Source organism: Durotheca rogersii (genome assembly GCF_024521655.1).
Source record: "Durotheca rogersii strain YMJ 92031201 chromosome Unknown GGS23scaffold_9, whole genome shotgun sequence".
Classification (NCBI taxonomy): domain Eukaryota; kingdom Fungi; phylum Ascomycota; class Sordariomycetes; order Xylariales; family Xylariaceae; genus Durotheca; species Durotheca rogersii.
The window spans coordinates 1,074,467-1,095,004 of record NW_026251240.1 but is presented as its reverse complement, the minus strand read 5'-3'; the positions used below and the strand labels follow the sequence as shown (position 1 = coordinate 1,095,004).

At 51.2% G+C, this 20,538-nt stretch overlaps 3 protein-coding genes across 3 annotated transcripts; all 3 read left to right on the top strand.

Moving 5' to 3' along the window:
- The first annotated feature begins 10,527 nt into the window (after window positions 1-10,527).
- GGS23DRAFT_537865 (uncharacterized protein) lies at window positions 10,528-10,958 on the top strand. The gene has a single exon (XM_051514786.1). The coding sequence runs from the start codon at window positions 10,589-10,591 to the stop codon at window positions 10,844-10,846; it is 258 nt and encodes an 85-aa protein (XP_051372233.1). The 5' UTR covers window positions 10,528-10,588; the 3' UTR covers window positions 10,847-10,958.
- A 2,113-nt stretch (window positions 10,959-13,071) lies between these two features.
- Window positions 13,072-13,539, top strand: GGS23DRAFT_596696 (uncharacterized protein; the record flags this gene model as incomplete). The annotated part of the gene is made up of 1 exon (XM_051518514.1): window positions 13,072-13,539. The coding sequence occupies one exon, from the start codon at window positions 13,072-13,074 to the stop codon at window positions 13,537-13,539; it is 468 nt and encodes a 155-aa protein (XP_051372232.1).
- Window positions 13,540-19,555: 6,016 nt separating this feature from the next.
- GGS23DRAFT_567407 (uncharacterized protein) lies at window positions 19,556-20,435 on the top strand. The gene has a single exon (XM_051516336.1). It carries the CDS (start codon window positions 19,632-19,634, stop codon window positions 20,097-20,099), a length of 468 nt encoding a protein of 155 aa, XP_051372231.1. The 5' UTR covers window positions 19,556-19,631; the 3' UTR covers window positions 20,100-20,435.
- Window positions 20,436-20,538: the final 103 nt, after the last annotated feature.

The following is a 20,538-nucleotide window of genomic DNA, read 5'->3' as shown; positions in this document are numbered from 1 at the left end:
TATAAGGCTGAGAGGGAAAACCAGGCTTTCGAGCCCGTCGCGTTGCAGGGAGGAACGCGCCAAAAATTTTTTCGAGACCGCGCAGTGTCGGTGAATGGGCGCGTAGCGTTCCCTGGCCCTTCATTCGCCCGCCGCCACATCCAATATCAAGATTGGACAGCCTTGGCAATGCTTGACCTCACCGCGGACCAATGCCTAGCGAGAGGTAGCGAGGGCTCTATATAAGCTGGTGATATAGCGACCCTCGAGAGAGAAGCGAGAAGGGAGGGGGGGGAGAACTACTAACTATTGCCTATATACGGCAAGTGGTTTGCGTCTCGAAGTGGGTCAGACCCGTGAAGTCCATCAGACAGCTCTTTGCGGCTCAGCGTTCCGTCAGGGGGGGGTGCGAGGAGGGATGATCATGTGCCGGGCCAGAGCGAGAGAGACCTGGCTCTCGTCACATCCTATCACACCCCCCCCGATGTTAGAACAGTCTCTGGCTCGAACCTGGCTGGGGGGAGGTCGGTATTCGGCCACTCGCACCTCCTCCCCAGCAGCCGCGGGGGAGCACAGCATTCGACGGCCGACGCATCAGAGGAGAGATGGAGAGAGAAGACGCGCGTGCTTACTGGAGCGATTGCCCCCTCCCCCTCTCTCCTATCTATAGTATGAACGTGATAGTGGTGCTATGTGCTGCCATGATCTGGTCGCACCCGACCAATCTATGCGTATTGAGATATCTATCCCCTCGACATGGCAAAGGGAGGGGGCAGATACGCATTTCGAATCGCGTTTATGGTAAAGCCGATCTAGGCGGTCGAGGAGGGTATCTTCGGTCGATGGAGGCCTGGGCGCTCTCTACCACGGTAGATAAGTGTGCCTGACTACGGGCACGACCCTCATGCCTACCCAACTTCACCTCCCGACCTAATCAACCTAAGCGGCCTACCTCTTTGCCTTCGAGGCACTCGCGAGACGAGGGAAGCGTGATTCGCGGCATGTCGGTAGGTAGGGAAATGTTTGGTACCGGCTGGTGATGCTTGTTCTGCCGGCCGGTGCTGGCGCAGCCGCTGGGTGATGGGTGCGGCTAGTGCTGCTAACTGCGACGGGGAAACGGGTTGCTTGCGCTGGGCGTGCATATGCCGCCCGCGCGCGAATCAGCTCGGGACTAGGAAGCCATCACGGTGCGGGAGGGGTCCGCGATGCCTGCTCGGACTTGCAGCGGCTGGCGCTGGTAAAACACCACGCAGGCCGTTTTGAAAGAAAAAAATTCTTGGCTGTCCCGCTGCACGCTCTCTCGTTCCTCCGCTCAATCCCGTCCGCCCATCCGCGGAATCAAACCAAGTTGACCCGCTCGTGAAGACGCCCGCTTCTAGCGCGTGGGTCCTGCTGCAGGTATGCCTACTATCTGAATCTGCGGTGAATACCCTCCCCTAACCTCCCCCGGGCTTATAATGCCCGCCGTGGCGGAGGCGAGAGAGAGGGAAGAGGGGGGGGGCAGGGAGAGGAGGCTTGTCTAAAAGCAAAGCCCGCTAGCACTCCCCGTCTAGTCACGGTCCATTCAAACACGACGGCTCGACATCGTCGGACGGCAGCAGCAGTAGCAGTGACTGCGGGGGGAGGGGAACGTTGTGATCGACAGCGTCGACTATGCGACTGCGCTGCCAGCGAAGAGTGTGTGTGTCGTATGTGTAGGTGAACGTGGATGGATGCGGTGGTGGTGGTAATGCGCGAAGAATGGCAATGAAACCCTGACCGGAAAAGAAGGAAGAAAAAAAAAACCCAAGACGAGACGAGACCTCGCTTAGAGAGCTTGCTTCCCTAAGCAAGCAGGTCCGCGGTAGTGACGCGACGGGGAGCGACGGCGACTTGCTGGGGTTTGTCGCCGGCAGGGCTTTTGCATGTCCATAGGCGTAGGTAATACATCAGGGCGTGCTGCATATTACTGTTGTCTCTGCTTGCCCAAAGTTCGCCAATATCATCGCACAGAACCTGCCTGTCTGACCGATGTATAGTATATCCCACCCGTTAGAGTCTGGAACTTGTTATAATTGAGGACCTTAGCCGCCGGCACCCAAAATCACATCTCTTCCTGCTCCTGTGGCGATAAGGCGTAGGTGTGTAAGTCAAGGGAGTAGTGATAGCCAGGGCCATCCTTACCGTTAAGGGCCGGGGTGGTATAGCACAACAACATAATACCTAAGGCCTATCTGTGTGTCGCTCTCGTGGTTCCAGCCGTCACATATCAATCGCCCCTAACGGCGAAATGGGCACGATAAACTGTAGTAGTTCTTTACTCGCATCCATCCTAACTGCATCCGGCCGCTCGTGGGATCATGATATCGTTAACGTCGTTCTACCACGGCGTTGCTGGGTGCCTGTCCGTCGGGGATCTTCGATGGCGTTTCTCGCGGGGCATGAAAGCGCGAAGGGCGGCATCGGCAGCCCAACCTCCCCTCGCTCGCTCTCCCTTAATCAGATCCAGTTACGTTGCAGTGGTGACATGCAGCTTCATCGGTAGGGCGCGGCATCTCGCTGCGAGCGCGGCCTAGGATAAGGATTTAGGAGGGAGGGGCGAGCATCTAGGAGGTAGGTACCATCTATCACATGACTACGGGCCACCCCCCCGCGGGCCACCCCTTAATACACTAAAAAACGCTAAAACAGGCTATTTTAAATTATACCGCTTCCCATTAGTTTTAAAGCTATTTAGGAAATACTATAAATATAATTTATATAAAGCTTTATTATTAATCTAGCGTTTTTTCGGATTAAATCGGATGCGTATTACTGGGGTTATTATTAGCTAAAAACGGCGGTAAATGGAATTATATAGCTATAAACTACTACCTAATTAATACGAGTAAATATTAATTAGATCTCGACTAAATAAGCTTCTTTTGCTATGAAATTCGTTAACGAGGATTTCATAGCGTCTGCTATCCGATTTATTACTTAGGAAGGCGTTTCGATACGCCGTTTAGCTATTATATACGGCGTTTCGCGAACCACGCTAACGGCTCGGCTTCAGGGCAGGCTAGCGTTATTAGAGCTTTAATTTCTATAGCGCTTAACGAATAAGTAGGAGGAATAGCTCGCTTCGTAGGTTTTACGTTAGGAAACGCTAGGACTAGCTCCTAATTACCGTATTATTCGCGGAATTACCTAGGATATCTTAAACGTAAGCGGCGATCCACGGCCTCTTAGTAAGAACTAGCTCTATAACTTCCTAAAGCGTAACCCTTTAATTACGCTAAAATCCGGGCGTAAAACTAAAGCTTTGCGTTTTAATTACTTTAATTAAAAGGCTATAAACTAATATTTCGATATCCGGGAGGCTAAATACGGCTAGATAAAGCCTTATTTTACCTTTAACGTCGATAAGGGGGATATTATACTTAACTAAGGTAAGGAGCCTTATCTAACCTTATCCTTCCGTTTTTATACTAATTAAGGTACTAAAGCTCGATAGCTTAGTTCTCGGGAGCTTAAATACTAGAAAAGCGATCGTTAAGAGCTCTTAGCTTAGGACTTAGGCCTCGTTTATCGAATATATTAACGCCACGGGTCATACTCTTCAACCGGATATTATCTTTAAAGGAAAGGAGCTTTAAACGACTTAATTTATAAATTAATTTAAGGAGATCGCCGATTAGTACTTTATTACCTTAGATAACGGCTAATCGGATAACTATATCGCGTTAGAATAATTAAAGGGGATATTTATTAAGGAAACGAATAGCCTCCTTTCCTACGAGTCTAACGCCCGCCTATTAATCCTAAACGGCTATAAAAGCCATATAATTATTAGTTTATTTATCTCTTAATTAACTAACGTTAATTTCGTATTTTTACGATTTTTTTCTGATTTTTTATAAGCGAATATTACTAACGTATTACGATCTTAGGATAAGTTTATAGCTACCTATTTTCGGCATAATATTTACCTATATTTCCTACTAACGCATACCTTTTACGGCCTATAACTACTCGATAATAGCCCATTTAACGCTCTTAAAATAACTTATAAGAAGTACTTAAGCTAGTTATATTCCTTAACGGATACCGCGCCGATTAATAAGCTAAACTTCTTACGTTACTTATACGCGGCGAAAATCGACGCCTTTACCGAGAAAAACGTCTATACCGGCTTTAGGGTAACTAGAAATTAGTTAATAAGCCGTAATAAGGCATTAATATACCTTAAGCTTTAACAGGAGAAAGATATAACTAAAACGAACTAACGAAAGAACCTTAAAAAGGAAAGCTTAAAGGTTTAGGTCTCGACGTTAAACGCGATTAATAAGGCTAGGAAATTCGCCGTTAATCGATCTTTATATACTCGCGTAACGCTTAGGAACGTTACTAACGACTATTACGACCTTTATACGAAGCTAGCTTTTAGAGATTACTAGATCTCCTCGTTAATAGCTTAATTAGAACTAAAAAGCTAGCCGAAAAGGAGGGCTATTCCTAACCTAAATAAGCGCTTCCAATCCCTTTACGAGATACTAGCGAACGATTAAGATAGCTAATAGCTACCTAATATTACGTTAGAAGCCGTAATTAAGTAATAATAGCAATAGGAGGAGGTAGTAGTAACGGTAGCCCAGGAGGAGGCTATAAGCCTACCAAGCGAGGATAAGTAGGATACTTAATTACTATAACGCGTCCGATTACCGCGCGTAATTAAGGCTCCGGCGCGCTTTAGGGATTAATTAAGCAACGGGCATTAATCTAGTCTAGTTTTTATAATTTTTCGAATTTATTTAGGTAAGCTATTTAATTTATAAAAGGACCTGTTTTAGCGTTTTTTAGTATATTAAAGGGTAGCCCGCGGGGGGGTAGCCCGTGGTCATGTAATAGATGGTACCTAAGGTAGGTATGTGTACATAGGTACATGCCTCCCTACACACATCCACGCGCTCGCGCATAGACGATACCTACATCCCTTATACCCTCCGAGCAGACGCGACACCAGCGAAAGCCACCAGAGTAGCATCGCCATCGCAGATCGAGGTGTGGCTACGAGATCTGTCCACCCCCCCTTTGCCGCGGGTCTCCATGCCCTCGACCTCCCTCTCGGGATTTGTTCCATAGCGACCCGGAGAAGGGCCTTAGGTGAGCGTCGCGAATGGGCGCGCCGTAACGCCGTTGTCCGGTGGGTAAGTCTGCAGAAACGAGATGGCGATTACGAACCTTTCGCGATCCTAGTGTCGTACTTCGGAGTACCACGGGCGCCCGCGGCCTTTGAAATCTCCGCATGCTGGGTTGTTCCTTTTTTTCCCCCTTCTTTTTATCTAGCCGTTTCGACGTGTGCACGTAGGTACCTACGCACATGTAGATGCGCACGCGTGCGTGCGTGCGTGTGTGTATGTGTGTGTGTGTGTGTGTGTGTGTGTGTGTGCTTGTATATGTGCAACTCTCCGAGGTTCGTTCTCCCCATAGCCGGCGCCATGCGAGCTGTTGGGAGATGCCTGATCCAAGTTTTGACGGGCCTCCCTCCCCCACGGCATGGGTGCCGGGCGTCGGCGAGTCGTCAAGACACTCGGCGCGTCGGCGACGACAACTACGTCAGTGCCCATCTCAACTGTGTAATCTCGTGAGGGGGCCCGGTGATCGAGGAGGTTGTTGGAGAGTTCGCGTTTTGTCTTGGGCGAAACGAACATCCTTAATATGAAATTCTCAGCCATGACGAAATGTGGCGTCCCTCCCCCCCCCCATCCTCTTCCCCTCCCTCCTCCCCCACGGTGCCGGTCTCCGGACTTCTCGGTCTGTGCTAAACACTCCGAGACCGTGACTAAGATAACCATGGGTTACACCGTAACTCCGCCGTGGGGATCCTCGTGGCACCCCCACGAACTCGATGGAGATGACCCGTCCTCCAGTAGCTAACAATCGCGGGATCGCGGGATCGCAGGTGGGAATACAGTAATAGCAATAATAACTCTATTTTCGGCCGCGGAGGAATCGAAACAACCGCTCCGGTTGCAGGACGCACCGAACGTCTATCTTGCCTATGACCTGCCGGTACGTACCGCGTGACAGGTAAGCAGAGGATCCCAGGGATGATCCCGCCGCCCCCCATCCCGTAGGGCGTACCATCTGTCACAGGACCACGGGCCACCCCCCCGCGGGCCACCCTGCTCCCCACCAAAAAACGGAAAAAGTCGCTATTTTCAAACACGCATAACGTTATGAATATAAGGATTTAAAGGTTATAAGTTATATCAGTCGAATTGTCTTTTTAAGCTCTTTAGATTGATATAAGTTTCTTTAGATATCACGGCTTATAACGAGTAGGATTCTTTACTTAATATAGATATAAGATTTTTATATCTTATAATAATATTTACCTATTAAAAATTAATTATGTTTATTAAATAAAGCTTTAAAATTATAATGATTATATTTTCATAAATCTTACCCACTCTTTTAAAAGGTATATAATGAAAAGTATTAATAATACTTATATATTAAATGTAATAATTAAATAGAAAATGTATATAATCTTGATAATAATATATATATTTCTTTAATATTATAACGTTATATAATATATAATTTATGAAATATTACTTATTATGTTTTAAATATCTATATTTATATATAATATATATTTAAAGTATATATTTTAAAGTTATAGTAAAGATAACAAGCTATTAAAATATATTGAAATTCTGCCAAATAAAAAGTTATATAATTAATTATTTTTTAACTAAATTTATATTTTATTTATAAATAAAATATACCTATATATTTATTACTTAATTAAAAGTTAAATACTATTTATTTTAAGGTTATTTGAAACGATATATATAAGAATTTATTTATAAATATACATAATATATAATATTAAATTAATAATAAATATATTTATTTAATTTAAAGAAGGTTTTCTTTATTTATATTATTATATAAGTTATAAATATAATATTATAGTATGAATATTACGTAATGTAAATCGAATAGAATTTTTATTATTTATATAAGTATTAATAAAATATATTGATATTTTCATTGCAAAAAGATTATGAAAAAAAACTTCAAAATTATAATTTTTATAACCTGTTATATAGAGATAGTAACAAAGAAAATAAATTATATTATATATATTTTATATCTTAAGTTTCATATGTAGAATGCTAAAGAGAAATAGGTATATTATAATATTATAATATTATATTAAATATTATATTATATATATTAATATAGATATTTTTAGAAGTATATATATATATATATATTATATATATATGACTAATTTTAAAAATTGAATTTATTTTAAAAAATAATTTAATATCGGTTCATTATTTATAAACTTAAAATTATTATATATTTTCAAAACTTTCCCCTCAGTTTTACCGTCTATATTTAGATGATAACCCTGTTCGGTATTATATAACTTATATTTACTTAAAGAGCTTGAAAAGGCAATTCGATTGATATAACTTATAACCTTTAAATCCTTATATTCATAACGTTATACGTGTTTGAAAATAGCGACTTTTTCCGTTTTTTGGTGGGGAGCAGGGTGGCCCGCGGGGGGGTGGCCCGTGGTCCTGTGACAGATGGTATATAGAGCTAGGCAACGTAACCCGATCAAGTACGACGTCAGCGTACTAGGGCTGACCAACTCGATGTCGATTACTAGGGCCGTCTACTCCTGTTACCCTTGGCAGCCAGGAGACGGCTGTGGGTGTGAGAAGTGTACGAAGGGTCGTCCCCGTACACACCTTCCTACTTGGTCGCCATTTGAAGTTGAGACGAGTCTCGGCGCCGTCATCTGATAATATATCCGAAATGCGTAGCAGTCTGGAGAGAGTAGGGTTGAAACCGTCCGAGCTCGATGTGCCGAGCGGCTGCACCCGTTGTCGCTCGATCTGATGACGATCACGACGACGGCATTCCTATCCTTCTCCCTTCTTCTACCTCGACCGGGTCGCAACGTCTGCACCGTGAATTTATATAACCCTGCGGACGTTGCGTTACACACCATACCGGCAGCCCGCGAGCGTCTCAAGTCTCAGCCGGGTCTCGGTGGCAGTGCACGGGGCAACTGGCGTGGCGGCTTCTCGTGATGAATCAGCGGGACGTGGGCGGACACTTGTGGATGAGTAGGCTTCGGCGAACCTCCGGCCACGCTCGTCTCGTGTCCCACCTCGTACCCGTGGCGGACGGGAGGCGATGCACATGTGATGGACGGCTCGACGAATGGCTCGCCGCCGATGTCCAATAGCCTCGGGTCTTCCGCGGCGCGGCCACTGGGCGGCGAGCCGAGGGAGGTGGAGTCGTAGGGTGTATCTTGTTTATTCCGGGGATTAGGAGGTTGGGTAGGCACGGATTGGGAGGATTGGTGGTGATTTCTTCGCGATCCTCGGCTATCATTTCAGACGGGCGTCCTGACGAAGCCTCGCGTCGAATCGACGCGAACCCGTGCGACTCGCGAGCGCGATGGAGAGATGGGAATCTAGAATTAGGGGAAGATCTACGGAATGCCCATGAACAGGACCTTCCTCGACTTTCCCACGCAGAGCCACTCGATTGTTCGCTGGACCCATGCTGGGCGGGTTACTGGCCGTCTATCACTTTGTCTAGACCCGTCGGGAAAAGCGGAAAATCTGGGGCGGTTGATGGCCCAGCTGCCGATCACTAACCGGATGGACGGTGGGAGTTGATAAGGCAAAAGACGCTCTAATGGGTACCAAGTGAGAGCTGCAAATACGAGACGGGTGGCCGGGCTGGAATTGGGGGTTCAATTTCCTTCTAGAACATCGATGGATGCAACCCTGCAGCGATATACACACATATATGGGTACCTCAGGTACTTAGGTTCCCTGGAGGTAAGCAGGTATGTACATATACATTGGGTTAGGTACCTTCTGTGCCTAACGTCCGTGGGTGCAATTAGCACTAATGGCACATAAGGGAAGTGACAGAGCAGGCGACGTGGCCCCGGGAAGAGGCCTAACAGAGGCACCCAGCCTCTCCAGACCCACACCGGTATCGTCGGAGGTACCTACCGAATATGTATACGTACCTACCTGCCCATGTACATGGGTGCATGTAAGGAATGGGAGTAATGGATCCGCGGACCTTCGTCGGTGCCCTGGCTGTTCTTGTTACCTGGCTGGTGGTAGGGAGGGACCAGCGGGTAACACGCATCGCATCCACTCCTGGACCAGCATCGGGTATAGCCACCATGTGTTTATTAGCCGGGTATATTCGGCGCCGAGTATATGTATACCGACGAGAAATCCTTCGGACCAGATGCCACCTCAGCATCTCTGGCTACGTACAAACGTATTCAACCACGTATTCCTACATACATCCATACACACCATACTCGTCTCCCCATCGTGTTATCGACCCCGTCGGTGGGCTTTTCCTGGATCGAGAGCTGGCGAGAAGGCAGGCTGCCGTCGGTACAGCGGCGGCCGCTGCCTGAGCGCGACGGGAAAGTTGACATCATCGCCAGACGGTGACGAACAGAGGGGTACCCATCCAGCGGATCCACCGGGGAAAAAAATAACACAGAGAAACATGAACATGAGAACATGCAAGCAATAATAACGATAAATGGTGGGTTGGTAAGCAACGAGCGCGGTACACACCCCGAAAAATGGGCTGGGCCGCGGGAAGAGAGTAAGCAGCGGTTGCTGGATGGATGGAATCAATCTAATCCTTCGCGCACATAATACATCCATCCACACACGCACGCATACGCGCACATCCTTCGTTTGTCGAGGCGGTGTCCGACCTGGAATTGCGTCGCGTCTGACTCATGGCCGCAAATCGTTCTCCAGGTTGCGAGATAATACGCTGTGGCATTTGGGGTCTGGGGAGGAGGGACCGTCATCGCCGCCATGGGAGGGGGGAGGGAAACCTGGCACACACACACACACACACACACACAAGGGATTTAGTACGTATATACCCAAGTATGCGATGCAGGCATGTACATGTGTGTGTACATGTGTGCTGCGTGTGAGTGTTGAGTGTGTGTGGGCGTAGTCGACGCTATTATTAGGCAGAAGACCAAACGCCGACGGACCTATACGAGTCGTCGTTTGTGGGCAGGCGGTCAGGAGAAATGCCGGTATTGGTCGGCACGACGAGACCGTTGCGGTCAGCCAACTCACCTTTGGTCCCGTTGGACACACTTACCTGTCTAGACAGCGCATGAACACACTTGCTCATTACCCAGTCGCCGAGGCTAGCTGACGGTCACGGCCGTCGGCGCCGTCGAGGAAAGGGGATGCGAAAGGGAGAAGGCAGAATAGAGAGAGAGAGAGAGGTGGGTGTAACCTCAACGAGTCATGTATACTACGGCTCTAGCCAATATGCATTGTCTTGTCTGTCCCTGCCGCAGTCGTAGCCGTCATCTTCACTACTACCGCCGACGCCAAAAGCAACCGATCGATCTCCCATCTTCCCTCCGGCCGGCCGTGGTTTTCGAGACGCAATCTCCTAAATCCCGAAGCACCTTATTGCCTTTCAGTTTTCCCGCTCAGCGCTCGGACGGGGGGTCCAGAAGGAGCCGGGGGGGGAGGGAAGGGGTGTAAAGGGCGGGGCAGGTAGGGGGGCATAAAAGTGGACGGACGAGATGACGGCTATTATTGTGGTAATTATTGCGATTATATTAGTATTACTGCAATGTAAAAAAACGAGGAGAGGGCTTGCAAAACGAAACCTTCGGGCGAGCGCAATTCAATGCAGGCCAGCGGAACAGCGTGCTCCCCCCCAATTTAACCCCAGCCCAAGGGTGAACATCGATGCCCGAAGCCCAACGGGACAGAAACACACAGGAAACACGTCCCTCGTCACAAGATTAGTAGGCCAGGTCCCTACCCTAGCCTGCTAACATGGCAGCGAGGGTGCTGTAATGTAAGGATTTTGCTACTGTCGTTCGTGTGAGTGCGGTACTACCTGTGGGTGCGTGGCAGCGGAACCGGCGCGGATTATTGTGGGCAGGGTGGTTGCGGGTATGTGCAATACATCAGATGCATCAGAGTGCCCGGGAGCCCTGTTAGTACCGAGGTGTATGTAAGCAGTGGTAATGGCAGTAGTAGCAAGAATAGTAACGGGCTAGCCCCTATGCGACAGCTTCTTCGCTTCGCACCTCCGCCCGGCGCAGAGGGCGGATGGAGATCCGGGAGCCGTGAGCAAAGGGGGAAGCACACGCGAGCTTCGGCATCTGCTCGGAACTCGATCCACACACATACGCGGACGCACTCTCAGACAACCCTCGCCCTCACACGCGTCCTCACACAAAACGCAGACGCGGAACAGGAAATTTGCTTGCTGCAATGGTAGGCAGGTTGCAGCCCTCGACGGCCCCCGTAAGCAACCTATCATCTATCATGGTGTTGGGTAGGCAGGGAGATACCGGATGAGTCTGCGCTGGTGGTGGTGAGCGGGGAGCTAGCAAGTGAGTGAGGGTGGCCACATTAGGAGGAGAGGAGGGTTGTGCGAAAGGCCTGGGAGGTTTGGTTGGGTTTACACGTATGTACCTAGGTACCAACCCAAGGTCCCTACTATAAGATAAGGTACCTAGGTACATAGGGTATCCAAGGTAATGACGCAGACGTACATCAACATGTCTGTAGGAGGTGGGTACCTACCTCCTACCTACCTACCTAGGTAGGTATGTACCCTACGTCTCTGTCGGCATGCAACCTCGCCTACACCCTCAGATACGCTACATACCTGTAGGTACCTAGTAAGTACATACATGCGTCCTACATGTACATACATTAGGCACGTTTGGAAGCTGCAGAGATACAAGTGTGTATGTACAGGATGTGGGTAGGTACATACATCCTGTGCGCCGAACCACGCCCCCCCCAGCTTCCCAGACGGGTTGCGACTCGAGGACTTACTGTGACCTGGGGAGCGAGATTATCCGTAACCAGGAAACGGTGGACATGGGAAGCTGGGCCTGCTGGGTTTGGGGCAGGCGGGAGACCAACCCGGCCGCGGCAGTCGGATAGCCAGAGGCCAAAGTGGACCCGGAGATGCGCCTCTCTCTTCTCCCTCCCTCTCTCGTTGTCTCTCTCACTCACACAAGAGCAGAACCCTGATCGTCATCGACGGCCCCATGGACTTTGTTCACTGGGATCATGCACGGCAATCCCACGGCCTGGTCCGGGCTACTGCCCATTGTCCACTCCCTCAGAAATCGGGCTTGCAGGGACAGAAACGAAGCAGACCGGGGAGCAGGGGGGGACGAGTCCAACAGCGAGCTGCCAGCGATGTTGTACATGCTTCTTATCTGGCGCGGTATATGCGACGGGCGTCTCTCGCTGTCGCTGGCATCGTTGCCAGCGCCTGTGCGGACAACGGAAAGAAAAGTAGGTCAGTACTGTTGGGTGTCTAGCCGTTACGTGCCTCGCCCACTCCTTCGTGATTGGGTGCTGAGGGTCGGAGACCGCCCTTCGAAAATGGGGGGTTTCAAAGCTGACTCCTCTTCAGGCGGTCTAGGCTGACTTGTGGTGTCTACACCTCTACCCAACCCTACCTTACACCCTATCTTTACACCCTACCCTTCCTGCCGGACCCCCCTTTTTTTTCTCTTCCTTTCCCAAGTGCAGGGATCTGACAGGCGGTCTGATGGGACGGATTTTGCAACGTGGGGGGGTGTGAGGACCGGGCGAGACTGGGAGGCAGGCCCTGCTGCCTCCGTGCGGCGATGATTCACTTCCCACCACCACCACCGCTACCACCACCGCCGCCACCACACCTCTTTCCGATATATATTTGTTCCCATGGCCTCGCCATGTGTCCCCTCCACATGCCTCCGGTCTCCGTGTTTGATCCCCCAGATCATCTATCAATAGCTACCGCGCCGCTAATACTTAATACCTCCTCGTCGTCCTAACCTACACTCTCACATCCTTGACAACCGCAACACTACAACACTCAACCTAATACGCGCACCCTATCAGCGACGACACACAGCGCAGCACAGCAGCACTCAACACGCTCTACTCACCCAACACGCTATATATACTGGAAGCTCGACGCGGATTTCCGCAACCAACACCGAGCAACATCCACCCTCGACACCTACACAAACCTCTCTCCACCATGTATAGCCCATACGGCTCCTACAGCTCGCTCAACTCCGTCGCACAGCCGATGGATATCGCGGCGAGCAGCTACCACACCTACAACTCGTCCTACCACGAACGCTGCGCATTCCCCTCGTGGCCGCAGCGGTCGTCGCTGACCGGCTCCTCGGACGAGGAGCGCGCCACCTCGTACTTATCCGACGACGACCTGTTCCCCTGCGACGGCCTCGAGGACGATGTGCACAGCATCTCGAGCGCCGGCAGCACGACGCCGACCTCGCCGGCCGCCACCGAGGTTGACCTGCTACAGCTCCAGCGCGAGCAGGCTGCCATCCAGCGCGAGGCCATCCGGCTCATCCTCAACGAGAAAGAGCGCCGCCGCGCCCTGTTCAAGAAGCAGCAACGCCGCAGCAGCGCCGGCTCCAAGAAGAGCCCCAAGTCCAAGCCCACCCAGCTCGATGCCATCGCCGAGACCGGCGAATGAAGATAAGGGGAGGAAAAAGGAGGAGACAATTTGACCGCGGATACGATGCAACAACACGCTCTCGAAGGGTAAGCCAGCTTCGATGCTGGTATCCTCCGACAATGAGAGGTGAAACCAGCCACCGGAAGCATAGCTCTTTTGGATTCCCTTACGTGCACACCTACCCATACACACACCACATGCACATATATTATGCTACGACGATTACGACATTATGCCCTATGATACCCCCTTTTTATTGTTTTTTTTATGTAACGGCGATGACACGGCGCCACTGGAAGCCTCATATGCTCCAGCCACGGTGTCTGTGTGCGCGCAGCAAGCCCACGGCAAACCCATCTTATTACGTATAGTCCACCGGATACCGGGTATCCGGAGGCTTTCGCTTCGGGTGCATCACGGCGTTTCCCCTATCCGGCCAGGGAGTTTTATGTGCGGGGGTTGGCCCATCTCTCTAATGAATAGAGGGAGGGAATGGATGCATGTTTCAGCCACTTGCAGAGACGGGAGGAAAGACCTCGCCGACTCTCAGATCACTACAGAGATTACTACAGTCTATTCCTTTCGACGTTCTACGCACCCAGAGGCTTTCCCGAGCAGGGTTTTGTGGGGTTCAGATTGGATCTCGCGGCGGTGAGAGCGACGGAGGAAGATAGAAGTGGGCCATCCGCCACTCCCAGTGGAGGCATGGCTGGATGAACGGATGTACGGATAACAAATGGGCGGAAGGATGGGTGGGATGGCGAAAGGGAAAGGGAAAGGGTAAAAAAACAACGGAATGGGACTCACCGCAGTAGGTGATCCAGGCGTTTGGGTTCTGGTGATAGGATTGGACAGGTGGAGGGAAATCGGTGCAGTTGCACGAACCTCCCCGGACGACAAGCCAATTGGCCGCGGCTTTTTTTTCTAGTCGTACATGTAGTGATATATATCTGTATTGGAAACCTATTGGGAATGCCGAGCGGGAGGGGAACGATGGAGGGAGAGACTGCGCACGCATCTACTAGCCCTCGGGCGTGGAGGGCGGGCGTGTAGCTGTAGTAACTGAGACCAATTTCAACCAACAGACGGAGACCGTCGAGCTTCGTGTTTGAGTAACCAGTAGCTACCGCTCATGATTCGCAGCTGAAAACTCTCCTTTGGGACAGGGTAAACTCGCCAACACCATGCTCCGACATTGGCAACCCGTAATCAGACGCGAGGAGGCCGGCTCCCGTCACGCGGGCTCAATCTATACGGTACAGTGTGTCGTGGTCTCTCTGGCTCTCCATAACCAGAGTCTCTATCTACCTACGTAATATCGGCGGGTGGTTGGCATAGGCGGAAAAAGAGAGGGCTACACATTTAACTGGATTACCAGCTGGTCGAGAGAGTGTAAAGGCGGGGGGCGGTGTCTCTCTTCACTCTAGGGACTAGAAAATAAAAGGTAATAGGCTACTATGCGTACATACCCAGATGAAAGCTATTCGCGCCATCGAGTTTCCCTAGCGATTCACCCATTCCGACCGGCTGTGGCGGGCGTGAACAACCCAATAAATGTGTGATGTTGTCTCGAGCGCGTTACTAACAGCCAAGGTAGGGCCTCAAGCTGCAAAAGGCTGGTGATTAATCTCGGTTGACGGGACCGACGGGGAGGTACCTCTCGATCGCTGACGCCGTCGGGGATGGGCACGAATGAGAACGCGCCGCCCACAGACGGAGCCGGATCGTTCGCGTTGCACCTCATTCGTTGCGGCTGGCAAGGGGCGCGGACGGGACAGACAACCTCACCACAACGGGCGCGCTGGGGTGGCAAGGAGAAGAAGCCCTTGCCCTAAGCGACCACGCCATGTGACGGTGATAGGGCAGGTAGCCAGCCATGTATACACCTATACCTACACCATCACGTCTCCGTGATTGCTTGCCGGTGGGGCCCGGAGAGGTCGACGGGAACGCATAATGATCCATAGATTGCGGGTGCGTGTCGGTGAGCGAGCTGCCTCCTCGTCAATAGTCCCACATCGTGTGTGTGGCGTGTGTGTGAGTGGGCACCGGAAGCCAGAAAGCAAGCAAGAAAAAAAATAAATCCAGATACAGTAGAGCAGCACATTCATCAGGTGGGCGGTTTGCATCATAGTCGGGCCAGCGTACCTCGAGGCGGTAAGGTCTCATACAGCTTGGTAGGCCGCGTACTACTACCCACCTCTGCATGGAATTCTGCATGGAAAAAACCGTTGAGCATCGAGTGGTCAACAATGCATCGAACGAGATGTTGAAAAAAAAAAAGGTTCGATGTGGGGAGCAGGAATGGCCTCGTGGGAGCGGTGATCGCCAATGAACAAGCTACATCACGCTATGAGGTCTTGGTTGGCTTCTTGACCGCTGAGACACCGTCGAGTCTCTCCGGAGGATCGTCCGTCTAGGTGTCCAAGGGTAGACCCTCTTCTCTCCCTCTCCCTTCTCTCGCCGCCCCTCCTCCTCTTCCGCCTCCTCCTCCCAGTTCCCGTGATGAGGGACGGGCTGAGTTGGGCAACAAGAGTCGACAGACGGGAAGATCGCCGCCAGGGCTTCAGACTAAGTCGGTCGTGGCGCCGCCCGAACGCAGATGCCCATTGGGGCGGCGACGCAGCGCGTGAGTCGGCGTGTACGTACGTGTGTGGACCCCACGCCAGCGAGGAGATGCCTGTCCGCCTCTCGTTCCGTTGTGCCAGCCCCTTCGTCCAGCCCCGGATGACTTATAATAACGGCGTGGCACCCGTGGTTGCCTCCCACCAGCCACGAGCCCTATCGCCGCGGGCGAGGTCGTGTCTCTACTCCCACGATGAAACCTGCTTGCTTCCCCCCCTCCCCCCATATCCAGCCGCCAGGCCAACGTCAACTTCAACGCCGACGCAAGCAATACCTCTCCCTCCTTGCCTCGTCGACACGTATGTACAGTACATGGGATGCTCGAGGGGGAAAGGGAGTGGGATTTGACAGCGGAGCGAAGCAAGCGCGGAGTTGTTCAGCCATGCGTGGCTAGCCAGCAATCTCAACCCCCTTGCCGCCGGGGGTGCTTAGATGGGCAATAGCGTAGATATATGCTAAGCTGTGTGATGCTCGATTTACCGGGACCTTGGAGAGCATCCTCTCTCCCGTTCTCCCCCTCGCCCGCGCGCGGCCGTATGCTACCTAGGTGCTACGTAGCAGACACGATACGCACTCAAGCGAACTCAGCAGGCAGGGTTTGCAGGCCTGCACATCCCGTCGACACCTACAGAAACACAAATAGTTAGAGAAAATACAAATAACTTGCATGTATACCTACATAAAGTTGGGAAAGCGGATAAGCCGGTGTAGAATGTCAATGCTCTTCTCTCTCTCTTTTTCATTCCCGCAGGCCGTGCGCTGGGGACAGGGGGACCGGGGTGAGGAAGAGGGATTTCGAGCCACGGAGACTACCTATGGAGTTGGTAATTACACCATCACGATCGTGATCACGTCGCCTAATCTGTGGGCAAGCCGCGGCCAGCCTTCTCTCACTGGAGGGAAGCCCCACGCCCACCTACACTACCTCTGCCGCCTGCGAGCGCGGACCGAGGCCGAGAGCAAGGACATGCCTCCTTTCCGACCTCTGCTTACGGTCGAGGAAGCAGGGTTATTTGAATGAGGTGAGGGTGAGGGTGAGGTGGGTACCGACATTTCTTTTTTTTTCTTTTTCTTTCTCTTTCTTTCTTTCTTCTTCGCCTCCTCTTCCTCCGTCCTCACATCCAGATATGTATGAGTATACCCAGGCCATAACATCTTTGCGGCCCTGCGGCCCAGAAATAAGCCAGCGTAGCATTCCATCATTTCGCGTTTAATCGCCTGATTGCGCCACCGGCGTGTCGGACGAGAGCTGGGTCGCATTGGCCCGGAGGGTTGGCGACGTGCCTATCTGAGAAACCCCAAGCGAAGAGAGAAAGACGCGAGAGACATACGCAGAGAGGGAGTGAGAGAAAGAGTGTGTGTGATAGAGTTAGAGTGATGAGTGAAAAGGGGAGGGCTTTTTTCTCTTCTCCGATAAGTATCTCCTCCCCCCTCTCCCATTCCTCTCCTTCTTGGCTAGCCTCGTATGTTGGGTATGACAATATGCAAGGGACTGCGGATGAGGAGAATGCGCTGCGCAATCGGCCAGCTCGAAATGAGGCTGTCACTGGGCAAGTAAGGCGTGAGGTTGACGCAGGTCTCTCTCCCGGCAGCCGCGGGGTTAAGGGGTTAACACCACGAAGGAGAGCGAGAGAGAGGGAGGGAGAGGGAGAAGAGAGAGGGGAAGGAAAAAAAGCTCCTAATGCGCGACATCTGCAACCCCGAGCCGATCCTGGAAATGGGGTCACACGGCGGGGAGGGGAGGAGAGGGGCTTTCTGAATACGATCTCTCGTCACTTATTGTGAGGCAGTTCATACATGAGTAAAGGCATCGAGAAATTCGTGTTAGTTTAGAAGAGATGCAGTACGTCCCTACCTCTGCCTACCCGTACCTCCCCGTCCCCGATTAGTTGAGGGGATTGGACAGAAACGTGTGTGTGTTAGTTACCTAGGCTATATAGAGATCTTAGTCGTCTATCACAAGGTTCTGACATTAATCAGCGGACGCCAACTTCCGGGATGTCGAGGATGGTGGCGTCGGAGTTGACGAGGGGGACCATTCTCATACCTGCTACAAGTTCTCTGGTTACGATATCTACATAGTAATAATGGCACAGAGATGTCGCTCAACCAAGTCTTGGTCTCTGCGTGTAGAGGGCATGGGCCGGTATTCTCTAACCTCCTCGTCGGACTCAATCCGCCTGCCCATGTACCAAGGTATGTATATGCCTAGACATATGTTTATATATGCCTATATATGCGCTTATCTGTATGCATCTGTCATAATGGGGCAGGTAATCTATTTATATAGGTATAAGCGTACATATATAACTCGAGTCCATACGTCTTCCCGGGTCGGGTTCGGGTTCCAGCTGCCACCAGCCTCAACTTGCCGTCGCCGTCCACGCCTCCCCCCACTCCACCCTTGCGCGTGCATGTGCTCGAACAAGTTCAACCTAGATTCCTTCCCCCCCCCCTCCCCATCCCACGCCTAGCCACCGAGGGCACGACATGATGTGTGTGCTGTGCCCTCCTGCTCGCAAGACAGTCCGAGAGCGAGAGACAGAGACAGAGAGGGAAAATTGTGTACTACGCGCAAGGTAACGTGGGCAAGACGTCGGCACCTATCATCGGTGAGGGAAATAGGGCCCGCGATAACTCAGGCATGCACGCAATGTCGGCAAGCAGGTATGCACGTATGCACGCTCTCAATGTGATTAGGGGTATAAGTATGTGCGCATATACGTACGTATATGTGTATGTGCGCGTGCGCGTGATGATCTTGCTTCATTGCGGGGGCGCGTCCTCGACAGACGCATGAACTATGAGCTGTGGCATTACAAGTCGAGTCCCGGCGTCCTATAAGGTGATAACGCTCAGAGAGAGAGAGAGAGAGAGAGAGAGAGGATACCCTGGGAAATTGAGGTGAGAAAAGCGTGGAGGATGGGGAAACGCGGAGGAGAGACATAAAAATGGGGGTAATAATAGAGGCACCTAAGGGGCGTGCCTCCTAGCCTATCTAAATCTAGAGTCGATGAGTGCGTGTATGTGCTGTACGTGCTTAATGTGCATACGTGTATATGATAGGTGCATGTACCAACCTGTCTATAGGTAGGTGACTTACCTGCCTAAGGCATATGTTGCGTCACTATATGTTTAGCAGCGGCAGGCACCTAACGAAGCATCGTCAGTAGAGGAATCGGTTATGCTAGGTACCTAAGTAGGTGGGTGATTACCGTGTCCGTTGAAGTTGAAGCAGGTTACAGACCAGCTCAACTAATCCCCTACGAAAAGTGTACTCTCAACTAATTCCTTTTGGCAATCAAGTGAAATGTCTACGATATTCATTTTAAAGCATTGTAATAAATCGCTATTCCGGTGGTAGTGGTCGTGGTCGTGGAGCAGCTAACTACCTGAATTTAATGGTAGTGGTTAGTACAATGGCAGCAATGGGCGGTAGTAACTTAAGTAATCAAATAAACCTCATCCCACCCTGTTAGTGGAGTATGGTTGTTTTGGAAGGAGCCAATGGAATCTTCAGCAAGCCGCGACCCGCTTTGAGCCGGTCTGTATTGTATTCTTCTCAGTTGAAGTCATCGCGTCTTCTCTTCCGCCTCTTCTTCGTCTTCTTCGTCTTCGAGGTGCTACACAACCTGCTGTCTGTCTTCCCCATGTTCTCCAGGATCCAGGGGATAGCTAGGTACGTCAAGACTTTTTTTTTTTCTTCTCTTCTGTCGCCCGCCCGCCGAACCCTTGCATCCGTCCACCAACGATCTTCCTCGTCACTGCTTTTTACCGCCGGGCCCAGCCTCAGCAGAGCCGTCGCGTCCAATCACCCCCTCCATCTCCGCCCCCCCCTTGCCGACGACGAGCCAATCTTCTGCCTCAACCAGCCTTTCACGACAGTCGGCGCTACTGCGAGGAACGAAGCTCGTCAACATCCATTCTCACTTGTCCCTAATTGTCCAGGCTAACCCCCCTGCGTCCGCCCAACCACACGTCGCCGTCAGCTTTCTCCTCAGTTGCGCGGGAGAAATAGCCAAAAGAGCTTGTCTGGTACCTACGTTCGCCGCCTAGCAGCACCCAGTGCCCGAGAGCTTCAGAGGAGCGAAGATCGAGCCGTCCCCGTGCCCTCGAAGCGACGCTGGCCAACGAAACGTGGTAGCCACTTTTCCAGAGCCATGCCACTCGACCCAGCGGTATTGCCTCCTCCCCACCATCTTCGTCGTGCTCTCTCCCTCTCTCCCTAGGTCCGGTGCCTTGCTGCTGCTGCTGTTGGTATCGCAGCTGCTACGGCTGCTGCTCCTGGGTTGCGGCGCACTTGAGACCTCAAACCCGCCCCCGAATCTTTATATATGGAGAGTACGGAGGGCAGGGTTGCGTTGAAGAGGAGCAGACCGTCGGTGACAACGC

What these genes read in the sequence shown, in the direction of transcription:
- GGS23DRAFT_537865 (XM_051514786.1), top strand. Translation starts at nt 10,589, where the DNA reads ATGACGGCTATTATTGTGGTAATTATTGCGATTATATTAGTATTACTG.
- GGS23DRAFT_567407 (XM_051516336.1), top strand. Translation starts at nt 19,632, where the DNA reads ATGGTTGTTTTGGAAGGAGCCAATGGAATCTTCAGCAAGCCGCGACCC.